This window comes from Poecilia latipinna, unplaced genomic scaffold (assembly GCF_001443285.1).
Source record: "Poecilia latipinna isolate Pla-1442-1.1 unplaced genomic scaffold, P_latipinna-1.0 Scaffold987, whole genome shotgun sequence".
Lineage (NCBI taxonomy): Eukaryota > Metazoa > Chordata > Actinopteri > Cyprinodontiformes > Poeciliidae > Poecilia > Poecilia latipinna.
The window spans coordinates 1-14,317 of record NW_015113603.1 but is presented as its reverse complement, the minus strand read 5'-3'; the positions used below and the strand labels follow the sequence as shown (position 1 = coordinate 14,317).

General features: G+C 41.9%; 1 protein-coding gene across 1 annotated transcript in view; it reads left to right on the top strand.

The window, feature by feature from the left end:
- The window catches only part of LOC106958449 (cadherin-23-like), a gene marked incomplete at its 3' end in the record, with an annotated part of 160,811 nt that extends 146,518 nt beyond the window's left edge, over positions 1-14,293 (top strand). The window contains exons 23-34 of the mRNA XM_015050354.1: positions 332-477; positions 600-819; positions 2,487-2,639; positions 2,839-2,952; positions 4,470-4,618; positions 10,306-10,366; positions 11,095-11,243; positions 11,454-11,589; positions 12,490-12,878; positions 13,778-13,879; positions 14,007-14,009; positions 14,144-14,293. Of these exons, the coding sequence (XP_014905840.1) occupies positions 332-477; positions 600-819; positions 2,487-2,639; positions 2,839-2,952; positions 4,470-4,618; positions 10,306-10,366; positions 11,095-11,243; positions 11,454-11,589; positions 12,490-12,878; positions 13,778-13,879; positions 14,007-14,009; positions 14,144-14,293 (1,772 nt within the window). The remainder of the gene's footprint in view (positions 1-331; positions 478-599; positions 820-2,486; positions 2,640-2,838; positions 2,953-4,469; positions 4,619-10,305; positions 10,367-11,094; positions 11,244-11,453; positions 11,590-12,489; positions 12,879-13,777; positions 13,880-14,006; positions 14,010-14,143) is intronic.
- Between the last annotated feature and the right edge of the window lie 24 nt (positions 14,294-14,317).

Below are 14,317 nucleotides of genomic sequence, written 5' to 3'. Positions count from 1 at the left end.
CATTTGTGAAATACAGTTTTGATCCTACATATCACTTTTCTACAAAAATATGTTGTGTTTAAGTTAAAATTGAGAAAATAAAAATTTCACTATAGAAAAATGTTGTTTTTTGGCCCCACAGGTTTCCAACTTAATGATTTTGGTCCTTGTGGTAAAACGTTTGGACACCTGGTCTAACTTATCAAAGCAACCTGGAAACAAACTGCTGTAATTCGTTCTCTGGGTTTTTCTGTCGGTGGACTCTACGGACCAGGACATGCACTCTTGTGTTGTAGTGTGTGTGTGTGTTTGTGTGTTTTGTCTTTATGTGCCCTTCTGGCGCCCTCTGTAGGTGGCACACCTCCACTGCATACATCAGCCAGCACCACAGTGTCTGTCAACCTGCTGGATCTGAACGATAACGACCCGACCTTCCTCAACCTGCCGTCTGTTGCAGAAGTGCCAGAGGGACTTCCCATTGGAACCTCGTTTTTTAGGGTAAAAATAAGAGAAGTTTTCATGTATAAAGGCATATTGCACAAATATATGGATGGTTTTTATATCTTTATAGCTTGTCTGTCTGAAGTTTATTAAAGTACTATGAACATTCCCTGCTCTAGGTGCAGGTAGTGGACCCAGATCAGGATGCGAATGGCCGCGTTACGATGGTGCTGCAGATGGGTATGCCCCGCCTTGACTTCTACCTCAACACCTCCACCGGCGTTCTCACCTCCACGGCGGTGCTGGACCGGGAACAGATCGACCAGTATCAGCTGAGGATCATCGCACACGACGCTGGGGAGTTTCCTCGGACCTCCACTTCAACGCTCACTGTCTCAGGTGACTTTTGATTGGCTCTCTCTGCTTGAGAAACTTCCAAACCTGCTGACTGAACGGTTTTTATTCTGATGACTTAATTAATTATGGCAGATGGTGAGCTTCATGCATGTGAGGGAGCTGCTGAAGAACACACTGCCACCTCCTGGTGGGCTTTATAAATACAGATGAGATGAAGGGAAATGAAAATGCAGTACAGCTTCATTCACATAATAAGAATTGTTTTGTCTTTTAAAAGTTTAGTCTCAAAATGTACAAAAACACACAACTGTAATCCAGATGCTAGATGAAGCAAAAACAGAGAAAGTTTGTGTGAAAAACTAAAATCAACCCATCAGATATTTAATTCTTTCTGTATGACTTTTTCAGTCTTTCATATCATATCATTTTTCTTTATGCAGCGTAACTTGATCCAGTTTCTCTCTGGATCTGTCGACCTTGGTTCCATCTTTAATGAACATCGTTTTAAACATCTTGTGGTTCCTTCAGGAGCAAAAATGGAAACGTGTGGTGCTGAACTTTTATGTTTTTACTTCCAACTCTTATTAGTAACCATTATGATATTATTAGATTTTTTTTATTGCATTGTCAGGAATTTGAACCTAACTGAGGCCTGTGTGTGTGGATTTATTTATTTATTTTTTTTTTTTGCAGTTTCACTGAACTTTGCGTTGTCTGAACTTGGGTACATTTTCCAGAGCTCCGTCTACTTGGAGACCTTTCAGCTGTTTTAACTAGTGATAAAGAAATTTCCCATCTTTAGAAAGATGCACTTCCTATTTTTAAGTGACATCATAACAAGTTAAAGTCATTTCAGCCCTTTGCTGTTTTGTTCTTATTCAGTTTTGGTCACTTCATACTCAGCTTTCTGTTGGGTATAAAATCAGGACTCTGGACTGACCAGCTGAGGATTTTATGATGTTTGGTATCTGCTTTGACAAATTAAAGAACTTTTTGAGGTTCTACTGCAGGAAAATGTGATTTTCTTGTAAATATTTACAACTACCAGCTCCTTTAGAGTAACTTAGGTTTTCTCAGAGACTATAATCTGACAGAAGATCAGAAACAACATAAATAACATGAGTGCAATGCAAGCCTTTCAGATTATACTATTGAATAATTCACTGGGATATATCAAGATTCTCTGACAATTTATCTTTATATTTAAAAATATTTGCCTACAGCTGCAGATAAAATGATGTGTTATTGCTTAAGGACCTGAATACAAAATAAAGAGCAAAAATAACCACGATTAGTCATGAAATAGTGAGGCTGCTTCTTACTACTCTTCCCAGATTGTTGCGCAGCAACAGTTGCTTCTTTAAGATCATTCATCTCTTTCCACCTTGGCATTAACAAACTACCAAAACTCCTGCTTTTCTGCAGCTGTTAATTTTCCCTCTTAAGCTTCGACTGTTGCCTCCAAAATGCTTAAATGTCAAAGACACCAGTGTCACCATGACAGTTAGGAGGTTTTAAATGACAAAGGAATTTTATTTTTACAAGGCTTCGCCATTTAAAACCCGGTTTACTTTCAACTCGTTTCCAGTGAACCCAGTTAGCTACTTTCACTACTTTAGCCGTACTCTGCTGCCTTACTTGTCCTCATGTGCATCTATCTGTGTGCTGGTGTGTCTCTGTCTGTGTGTGTGTTGGTGTGTGTTGGTCAGTTCTGGATGTAAATGATGAGACGCCCACCTTCAACCCCAGACTATACAATGTGTCCCTGCTGGAGAGCGTTCCCAGAGACCACGTTGTCGCGCGACTCGTCTGCTTTGACAAAGACGCTGGTCTCAACGCAGAGCTTAGCTACTTCATCACAGGTCAGAGGTCACAGCGGTTACATGTTTTGTGTTTGTGGGTTACATGTTGTACATTTCTATGAACTAATGCATTGTAGCGTGAGGCTTCAGTACTTCCATTCATCCATGTCTGTGGCAGTTTGTTGATCTCTCCTAAATAAATGCAGTGGTTTTTTGTTGTATTTAGTCTGGAATTCTGTTTTTTGTTTTACTTTTGCAGGAGGGAATCAAGACGGTAAATTCAGTGTCGGTTTCCGAGACGGCATTGTGAGGACTGTGGTGGGCCTGGACAGAGAGACTCAGGCGGCTTACACTCTGGTCATCGAGGCGATAGGTGGGTCAGAAGTTTACATCCTGCTGTCTGAAATAAATGTTCGCAAACGTCTGCATGTCTTCAACTGTTTTGGTTAGACCAACAGAAAGCATCACATCGTTTTGAAATGGAAAGAAAATGATGATTTGAAAATAGAAAATCTGAAAATTGTGGCTTCAGCCCCACTGACACAGTCTTTTATAGAACCTTCCTTCGTAGCATTTTCAGTTTCAGGCTGTTTGGAGTTAGATCTCAGCTGGCTTAATATTTTGTTTATTATCAATAAAAACTGAAGGCAGGTCAGGTTTTATATGAAAACATTTGTTGTAGTCAAATGTTTTATTGCAGCAACTTATAGATTTGGGTGAACCAAGGTTTACTTTAAAGGATGTCAGAGAGGAGATGTGGTCCTAGTTACCATGGCAACAGAAGGAAAGCAGAAAACTTGGAAAAGATTATAACTTTGAGTTTCATCTGACATTTTTGTAAGTCAGATGTTAAGTTGAAAATCTCAGTTTTGTCCTAATTTATTCCTGAATTTGGGCAGGAGGACCACACAAAATCAGATGACAAATGCCATCCATGTCCAGACTTTAACTAGGCCATTCTGACAGTCATTTTGATGTAACCATTCCATGCAGCTCTGGTTGGAGATTCAGTTTGATCTTTATTTAGCTCTTTCCAAACCAAACTGACTTTATCACTGCTGCTGAAAGGAGACATTCCCGCATCCTGATGCTGCCACCACCGGGGCCATATGCAGCTCAGACACAGAAGCCCGGATATTTGGAACAGACTCAGAGCTGAGCTGTGGACATCTGCAGCTCCTCCAGAGGCATGATGTCAAACCCATTTTTCATTTCTTCTAATTCATATTTATGGTCTAAAATATTTAAAAGTCTGAGTTGATCATTTGGATAATATTTCTTGACCACTTTTGCATGGAACTGTAAATGTTTGTCAGGTTGTTCTCAGCGGTGCGTTTTCTCTTACAAATAAAAGTTCCCTTTTCTGTGTTTCTTGTTTCTGAACATATGATGGGAAAATGCTGCTTGTGGTGATTTCAGACTCTTGCTCAATAGCTTTTGTTCCTGTTTGAAAAACATCTCTGAGGTTTTCCGTTTTGTCAGGAGGATTGAATCAGGGCAGCTTATCTGCTGGAGGCACCGGAGAATCCAACAGAGACGATGTGAAATGGAGCAAGACAAGAGAGTTACAGCTGCTCTGGTTTACAGGCAGAGGGAGAGAAGTGAATAAAGGGCCAACATTGTTTCAGTCATAATTCAGTCCATTATGCAAAATTCTAAAATGGTTTGGAAATGGCAAAAAATGTTAGGAGATTTTCTGCATGGATCTGTGAATGAAAGAGAGAACAGTAGCAATTAGCAGCAGTAGAGGCGGTGAATGTGCCTTTCTCAAGGTTTATTTGATTAGATGGAGCAACAAAGATCAAACTGAATCTAAACACTGCAGCAGTTGAGGCTGTGCTGATATATAATGAATGTTTTCTGAATGTTTTTGGTGTTTCTGTCATTCAGACAACGGTCCAGCAGACAGCCGAAGGACGGGGACGGCCTCCGTGTTTGTGGAGGTTCAGGACGTCAACGACAACCGGCCCATCTTCCTCCAAAACAGCTACGAGACCAGCGTTCTGGAAACCGTGCCCATCAGAACCAGCATCCTTCAGGTGGGGCGAGCCTGGACGCCAGCAGCACTTTAACAAATTCAAGACTCAGTTTGCTTCACATTTACTGAGTCATTTATGAAGGTCTGGTATTTTGGCCAATTTAAAATCACTTCTGTTTTTATAGTTCTTTCTAAAATGACCAATACCCTCTGGTAAAGACGGGTAAAGAAAACTTTAAAAGTGAATTTATCTTTTATTGCAGAACCAAGACTCCGCATGTATAAAAACAGAGTCCAGTTTGTTACCCATTGTTATGTACAGTGGAGGTTCTGTGGTGCTGTGGGCCTGTTTGTCCTCTGAAGGCCTAAACATGAATGTGTCATCATTGGAATTATTCTGATAGAACATAACTGCAGTAGATTAATTAATTACGTAGATAGAAACACGTAATAATTTAATATTTCTCTCTCTCTGTAGTCTTCTAGAAGGTGTTGCTGTTCCTGGTTTTGGAAAATGATGCAGATCGATTCCAGCCAAACCATCTGAGATGATTTTATTTTAATTTTTATACTATTTTACATCAGGATCAGACTGAATTTGGTCAGTGTGGCTCAGAAATGTGTTGAAAACATCCAGTTTTCCCCAGCGGCTGTTTGAGTCCCTAATAAAGTTTTTTTCCCGGTGTTCTGCATCGCGCCTTGTTGTCGCTCGTCTTAGACAATTTTATAACAAATACATCAAAGAAACTTCCAGCAACAGCTTCAAAAGCTGTTTTGATCTAATCAGTGATCAGTCAGTGATGGTCAACCTGTCAGATTTCAGTGACGTAGTTGAGCAGACAGGGCGTAGTGATGTGGGACTTCATGTTGGGGTCGGGCTGCAGCGTCTCCGAGGCGACATGCCGGGTCACACGTGTCCTGTCGCGCTGGTGCGGCAGGCGGTAAGGCGGTCGCCTGAAGGACAGGTTGTAAGAGCGGCGGTATGATCCCAGTCTCCTCCAGGTCTTTAGCTGCGGCTCAGAGGACAAGCCTCTGCCGCGGGTCAGTCTCTCCCCCGGGGCGCAGCTCCTCTCCAGGTCGCCCTCCGAGGTCGTCTCCGAGCGCCTGTACACCGCCAGGAAGGCCGCCAGGCCGGCCAGCAGCAGGGACAGACCCAGCACCACCATAATGGTGAACTCTGGGTCATGCATATCTGAGGGATGAGACGGAGGCTGCAGGACGGAGGGAGAGGTGGAGGTGGTGGCTGACAGGATGGAGGCAGTGATGTTCCCACCAGGAGAGGTGGAGGTGATGTTGGAGTTTGGGTCGGTGGTGTTCATGTTGTCTCTGCCCTGGACGGAGAAAAACACCGTCATGGCAAAATGTTTTTAAAACAAATTATGAGCAAGTTTATTTTCTGTTTGTTTTTTTATCACTGTTAGCAACGGCTTTTTGTGGAGCATGACTTCATGGTCTGTTTGGATGTGGAGTCAAAGCTAACAGTGGTGGGATTGTGATGCAATGAGCTTCGCTGACAAACTTCTTTCATAAGTTCATAATTATAATTTTCAGCCATTATGTCCTGAATTAACGCGTCTGATTCCTTCTAGTGCAGAATTAAGACAAACGTCTCCAGTCAATGACATAAAAGTCGGATCAAATGTGACATGAGCCTTCAGACTGCAGACACTTTGAAAACAATCAGATAAATATCTGAATTAGTTCCACATCTGGAAATGATCGATCAGGTTTTTGGGGGTGAAAAGATCAGAACTGGGCTGATCAGACTGCAGGGAAAAAACAGATTTGAGTTTTATTTGCCTGCTGTATGAATGTAGCCTTAGAGAGGCCTAGTCAAAGCCTGGCCCTGAATCCAAATGAGAGTCTGTGACGTGAATAAACGTGGTTGAGTTGTTTTGCAAAGAAGAACAGACAAACTTTTCAGCCTCTGTTAGAGACACTCCAAAACTTTGACTTAAGGGGGTAAAAACAAATTTATGCCATATTTCTGTAAGATTTTAACTGTTTGTTTTTGTGTTACACAGTGAAATTCGTGGTTGCTACCAGACAGAATGTGGAAAGCGGATATGAAAGCTATTACACTGCATCAAAATGCCATTTCAGCTCCGGACTTGGCCAGTCAAGCTTATGAAGCTAATGGAGGTTCATTTTAGGGTTTATTTTGTATATTAAAATCATACACCCAAGGGCTTACAATATATATACACACACAATAATGCATAGAAATGACTGCATGCACGCGTAGACGCAGCGAGTGTTCGGCATTTGCAGCAATTATGTAGCTATTAAATCAAGGACTACAAAACAGTCAATGGTTGACAGGCTTTCTTCAATGTAAAACAAATTGGGTTTATTAAAACGCCCCTTGTAAAATGCAAAGCAGCCACCAACTCTACCTCCGCCTCCCCCCTCATTCAGCGCGCCCCCATCTTCAGCACGGTAACATTTGTAAATGTCATCATCCTTAATTCAGTGGAGACAAAGCATGGCTTATCGGTTTAAGGGAAACACATTGGGACGTGAAATTATTTTTAAGACCAAATGCCAGGAAAACTGTGAAAAGGCCAGTGGAGCAGGATGACTCGTTAGAGAGTCAGTTCATTAGTCAGAGCCTCCATGCACATCGCATCCACACACACATTCACACACACACCCGACTGGAGACACACATTTCTGTCTCACCTTCAGGTACTGCAGCCGGCTCATGCTGCTGATTTGAACCTTGGCAGCTCCTGTAGTTCTCATTGGACCACACCTGACATCTCACTGCTCAGCTGTGACCAACCTCCTTCATTCTGCACAGGTTCACCAACATTAAAGTCTAACTGCTAACGCTGGAAAACTGGAATTTCATTTAAAGTATTTACCAGGTCTGGAAGAGCAACAAAGCTAAGAGGATGGAAAATATTTATGTTTGGAGAAAATTTCCTACCAGTCATTGATGTTCCATCCATCCATCATTACATTCATCCATCCTTCCTTTCTTCCTTCTTTTCTTCCTTCCTTCCTTACTTACCCACAGTTTGTGCTTTTTGCAGGCTTATTAAATCCTGTCCTCTGTAGGAATTTTAAAACATGTCTATTTTATCTTTAAAGATAAAAATAACTTGATGACTTCAGAAGTTTAAGTTTGGAAAAGTCTGAAATATTAACGCATATCTCTAAAGTTCTTCATAATGACAAAGCTTTGCTTCTTTTACAATCTTTTCCTTTTGGCTTCATTTTACTCTTTTGTATTCTATTTATTTGTATTTTTTATATCTTGATCCAATAAGTGAATGTATTAATGACTGGATGGATGATTGTGACTGTGGATTCTAACATTTCTAATTATTTTTCATGTAAAGCCAACTCTCTGTGCTCTGCTCTGTCCACATTCTCAGCCACATGTCAGAAAACAGCAGCAGCTCTGAGCCTGATTCCCATCTCAGTCTGTTCACACTGAGTCCAGGCTGCAGGATGCTTTAACAAACTTTTTTCTAGTTTCAACTTTCCAAGTTCAGTTCTGTTAAGTCGAATAATAAAAAAAATTTTTTTAGGAAGAAGTGTCATTAATATAAAATGAATGCCTGGTGGAAAACATACTCACTCCGTCTGAAGTCTCCTTAGCGCAGCACCTTTCTGGGTTCCAGTAACTGTGGTAGAACCTGTTCTTTGTGAATCCACATAGTACTTGTTTTTCTGCCTTAAAGTGCTGCTTTCCCAGAAACGGAGCGGGGAAGCGATGGGGAGGAAAACGGGGAACAGCAAAGAAAAGGGGGCAAAACGTGTGCAGCAAATTAAAATGTATGTTTTTCTGCTGTTCCAGTGGAAAGGAGCTAAAGGGAAGGCAATGTATTTAAGTCAAAAGTTTTGTGAATATTTTCTCTTTTCATGCTTCACAGGATCACATTTAAAACGACATGTGCAACAAGTTCTTGCTCTCTGTGGCCCCTGTTGTAGGGCCAAAGTGGTTCACTCCGCAGTGTAACACTCTATTCATCACTCAGCAGTCTGACCCCCCAGCGTCATCCTCCTCCTCTTCCTCCCCGTACTCCTCTTTCTCCTCTCCTCTCCACGTCCCTTTATAAAGCTAATGAGACTGAAGTTGGGCCCCTCTACACACAGGCAGAGTGAGAGAGCAAAGGAGGACACACAGGCGGAGGCAGACGACTCACAGCGCCTGTTTCTGCTCAAACCTCCACATGTTCATACAGTGACCTGAGAAAACACCCATATTCCATCAACTGCTCCTAATGTGGGAGGTTATAACCACAAACATCAATATATTTTATTGGAAAATGTTATTTATTGTCATTTTACCAACAAAAAACTGAAAAAAGTGGCCTGCATTTGTGTTTAACCCCCTTTACTCTGATTGCCCAAAATAAAATTTCCCACAAAAATGGCACAAAAAGATTAAAACCTTCCCACCACAACGCAGCATGGCAGGTGTTTAACCCTAGATGACAATAATGGTTATACAGAGCCGTGTTTCTCAAAGTGGGGGGCGCTGACCTGTTGGTGGTCCACCAGGAAGTGCTATGGCGGTCTGAGACAGATGGAGGAAAGTCAAAAATCGGAATGTTTTTTAATTATAACTTTTATTAATAAAGTCTAAGCTGTTTTCAATTGTTGTTATGAAATATTAATTAAAATAATTAATTGAAATGTTATTTGCCATGAACAAGCTGCTTTGTCGCTGAGATGTTTGATAACACAGATATGGAGGACACTGCTGTAAAAAACCATAAAGGTCTTGTTTCCAACTAAAATCAAAAGGTTTGACGCAACATTTATGCTAAACCATTTGTAATAACCATTGAATAGTGACTAAAAGTGAGAAAAAACATTCTAAAAGTTGATGTTACTGTACATATCTTGCAGTGTTATTTGTGGGTCTTCAGAGGGTTTCCCCATCCAACACACTGTGGGAACTCGTCCTATAAAGTGTTGTATTGTTGGGCTGAATGGTTTTGTGAAGCCCTCTGTAGATTTACATTCAGGTTTCTGCATTCTGCTAAATCTGAAGCCTCACCCAGAGAGTCGGTGACACCCGGAGGATACTGATCTGTCATCAGGTCCGTCTCACTTGGCGCCAGCAGCCGTGGACCTCTGTAGACTCAGAAGCCAATCTTCTGACACGGCCCATTCAGCAGCAGCGCAGCATGCTGCAGTATTTATCTGTGTGTGCTGCAGAGCTGGGCTGTGTGTGCAGAGGCCAGCCTGGCTGCCTGCCTCTAACTGGAGGACAAGGAGGGCATCATTGCCAGGCTACGGTGGTCGTTGTGGCAACATGAGGCTGGGTACCAGGGGATGTGGACTGAATGACAATGTGGACTGTAAAGACTCCAAAATACCCAAACCGTTTTATCTTCTGTAGTGAACATTTAGACTGTGAGAAATCCAAATTTGTAATATTGATATCTCTGCTGGTCAGAAGTTTATGCTCATGTTTTTTCAACATTTTATTTTTGTTTTTTCTGACAGTTTGAGTCTGCTTGAAGAGCAGAACAGCTGCTAACTGTACATCTAGAAGTCTCTGTGTTAGATCTTCATTTTATTCCTTTGTCTTGGTCTGAGTATTGATCAGTCATTTGAGTGCTTGCAAAAAATAGAGATTAAGTTTTTGTAGCATTTCACTTTCATATCAGAATGGCTTAGGAATCCCAAATTACTGACTTTCATGCTAATGTTAGTGGATGTGGATGTGTTACCTAATATAAAGCATTGTTGTGTGATTTCTGCTGGTTCCGTTTCACTGCACAGGTTCAAGCTACAGATGCAGATCAGGGAGAAAATGGCAGAGTTCTGTACAGGATCATCACTGGTGAGTCTCCATGCTGAGATCCTGCTAAATATGCCTAAAACCACATTTTAAATGTCTCACTGTCAGGACTTGAAAAGTCTGGATCAACTGTGTAGTTGTGTTTAGTAGTTCTGCAAAATGATTTCCAACAAAGAACAAAATTCAAACTTATTTCTGACTTGGTGGCTGTTCTCTAGAATCTTAAGGTCTCTTTCACCGAAAGGGGAAAACCAGGATCGTTTGCTTGTTTAAGGAAGTGAGTTTCTTTAAAAACAGAAGGCCAGTCGGTGAACCCAGTGTCACCCTCAGCATGCTTTCAAACATTTTAAGAAGGATTTTTAGTCTGTGCCTTGTTTGATCCTCTGTTTGCTTCAACCTTATGAATTGTTACAGCACAACACTGAGGGCTCACCTAATGGCAAAGAGAGTGTTTGCAGCAGGGAATCATGGGTAGCACAGATGTACTAGTGATGGTTTTGTTAAAAAAAATTCTTTCTTTTTTTTATTATTTTTTACTGAATATGTGTTCTGAAGTAAAGGTGGAATTGTCTTAATATTTCATTGTGAGATCATGTTACTGCAGGTCAGTTCAGTTCGTTTCTATACAGCAGAACCAAATTCAGTTTAATATTCAAAATGAAATGGATCGATGTAAATTAACTGAGTTAAATTGAGATTTGACTCAAACCTGGAGTATTTTAAAGACTCCCCTCCTCTTTGTCTCTTTCTGTTTGTGCCTGTGGCTGCAGGGAACAACAACAACCTGTTCAGCATAGACAGGCAGAGCGGCCTGGTGACCAGAGGCGTCCGGGCGCTGGACCGGGAGACCAGCAGCTCCCACGTGTTGGAGGTGGAGGCCTTCAACAGCGATGAAGGCAGCATGCGGAGCTCTGTCAGGGTGAGACGTGTGTGAACTGCACCCAGCAGGCCACTGGTTCATCCTCAAAGTGTCACAAACATTATCAGAAATTTGAACAAATTCTGCTTCAGTGTTCTCTCCATTAATCCAGTTGAATTCCCACATTCTGATTCAGAGGTTGAAGCTGAATTCAGCTAATCAAGCGCAGGCTTTCCCAATGTGTAAAGTAGTAAATACGTTCTCCTGCAGGTGATCATATATGTTGATGATGCCAATGATGAGGTGCCAGTGTTCACCCAGCAGCAGTACAACCGTCTGGGCCTGAGAGAAACGGCCGGAATCGGAACCTCTGTGATCGTCGTGCGCGCCACCGACCCCGACACCGGTGAGTCTGACCACACCTGGCCAGAGCTGCACGCTCTGCTGGCTTGTAGAATATCGACCCAGCCACTAGTTGGTGCTGTTCCACCAGAAATTCTTCTTTTTTTTTTTTACCCTGTTTGTCTCTGGTGTCTGGAAAAACGTTGAGTTTTCTGTAACTGGTATTTAAAGTCTTACTACTTCCACAGTTTGTACTTCCTCTCTTCACTTCCCTTGCTGTTAAATTGTCTCAGTGGCACATCTGATGATTCTGACAAACATTTTCCAAAACATCAGAGTGGCCATGAAACCGAAATAAACACGTCCTAATAAAGTTTTTCTGTAAATGTAAAATCGGGTCAGAGGAAGTTTTAAATATAACTCTGTTATGAGAACTTTGAAATCAAGCCGAGTTTATTTGTGTAGCAAATTTCAGCAGCAAGGCACCAAAAAAAACATAAAACAAAAACCAATTAAGAAACAAGATATATATAGACATATTATTTTGTCAAATCCCATGAATCATCATGCAAACATCATATATTGACCAATGTTCCAGTTATTATGAATCATGGCAGCTCTAACCAGGAGGGGTTTAGCCTTGATTTAAAGTCAGTCAGTGTTACAGCAGTTTTTCCCTTTTCTAGAAGTTTGTTCCAGATTTGTGGAGCATAGAAGCTGAAAGCTGCTTCTCCATGTTTGGTTCTGGTTCTGGATGCAGAGCAGACCAGAACCAGAACACATGAGACGTCTGGAAGGCTGATGCAACAACAGCAGATCTTTAATGGATTCTGGTGCTGATGATTTATAAACTAACAACAATATTTTAAAGTCAACACTTTAAAACAAAAATCCCTGTTAAGAAACTATTAGTAATAATGTGATTCTGGACTCTGAATGTCTGTGTTTCTGTCCTGCTGTTCAGGTGATGGCGGCGCTGTTGCCTACTCCATAGTGTCCGGTTCAGACCGTAAGTTTGAAGTGGACGTCAGCACCGGTCTGGTCACCACTGTGGACTACCTGGACTACGAGACCAAGACGTCCTACCTCATGAACGTGTCGGCCACCGACCAGGCGCCGCCGTTCCACCGAGGCTTCTGCACCGTCTACGTCACCTTACTGAACGAGCTGGACGAGGCCGTGGCCTTCTTCTCCGCAGGCTACGAGGCTTCCCTCCGGGAGAACATCGCCACGGGAACGGAGGTGGTTCAGGTCCAGGCCCAGTCTGCCGACAACCTGAACCAGCTGACTTACCGCTTTGACCCCGACACGTCGCCGGCAGCCTTAGCCCTCTTCAAGATAGACAGCGTCACGGTGAGCAGAGAAAAGTCTCACATCATGTTCTTATTACACACTTTATTATAAATATATAAAAAATTTCACACTGCAGTCACAAAATTGTATTCTAAAGGGATTTTGTGTGAACAACCATCACTACATAGTGCATATTAGTGAAGTGGAAAGAAATAATAGGTAGTTTTAATGATATTCGGTCCCTTTCTTAGGGTCACCTAATGAACTTTTGGTCTGTCTGCTGTTGTTGGAGAAAAACTGACACAGCACAGAGTTAATGCGATGAAGGTGAAATGGAAACGCATTTTCTGAATTAGTTCTGATGTAACGAACATCCACTGGTGGGTCTGCCCTACCAGGGGCATGAAACTTGACCAAGCCTCCAGACGGGACGACTCTCCATTTTTCTCAGATGTGTTGTTCATGCTACTTTACAACCTCTACACCTTGTTTATTAAGCCATAGGTAATAATCTAATGAAATTATGTTTGGACTTTTATTTTGAAGGTTCACTAATCTCTCTAGACGTAAATCTGGTGGAAATTTGTGACTGTAACGACATCAGTAGGTGGTTTGAGTCTCTGTTGGCAGAATAATTCCACACTTGTAAAAATCTCCACAAGATTTATTTTTTCTTCCACTTCGCCGTTGTGCTTTGCTCTTTTTTCTTGGACAACCTCCAGTGAAATACTTCGTCTGTGGTTGTGAAATAACAAAACTTAAGAACCTTAAGCTGTGTGAACAGACCGCCTCTGTAATGTCTCATCATCATTTTCTGCACTCTTGTTTCTGCATGAATGAAATCTGATCAAAGAGCTCAATGCTTTGAAGTTCTTCCATTCCTTTTGTCTGGATTTTCCTGATAGCTCTTCGTTTTTCTGTGTTTTGTGACTCTGGACCTTTTGTTTGTGGCGTTCCAGGGCCGCATCACGGTAACAGGCTTGCTGGACAGAGAAAAGGGAGATCTGTACACTCTGACTGTGGTAGCTGACAATGGAGGACCTAAGAAGGACTCCACTGTGGTACGTCGCTTCACTTTGGAGTTTTCTAGCATTCAGCCTCATCGTTATTTTAAATGTATTGTGTCTTATCTGTTGTAGAATAATGACATTCTTCTTTTATCAAATGCATCCCTCTGTGGATCTGCAGAAGGTAAGGTTCTGGTATTTCATAGAGCAAAAAGCAGAATGGAAATCTGCCTGTTTGTTTTTGTTCCACTCATTTTAAAGGTAAGTACCAAACTTCAGCCTGTCATGGAAGCTACAGATCATTTTGCTGCTTCCCAGGTTTCCATCACCATTCTGGATGAAAATGACAACAGTCCTGTGTTTGACATAACGTCTGATACGTCTGTGAGCATCCCAGAAAACACGGCCATGGGGAAGAGAGTGGCAGTGGTGCTGGCAAAGGACAGTGATGCTGGTTTAAATGGACTGGTGAGGCTTTACTTCAGCACTTCT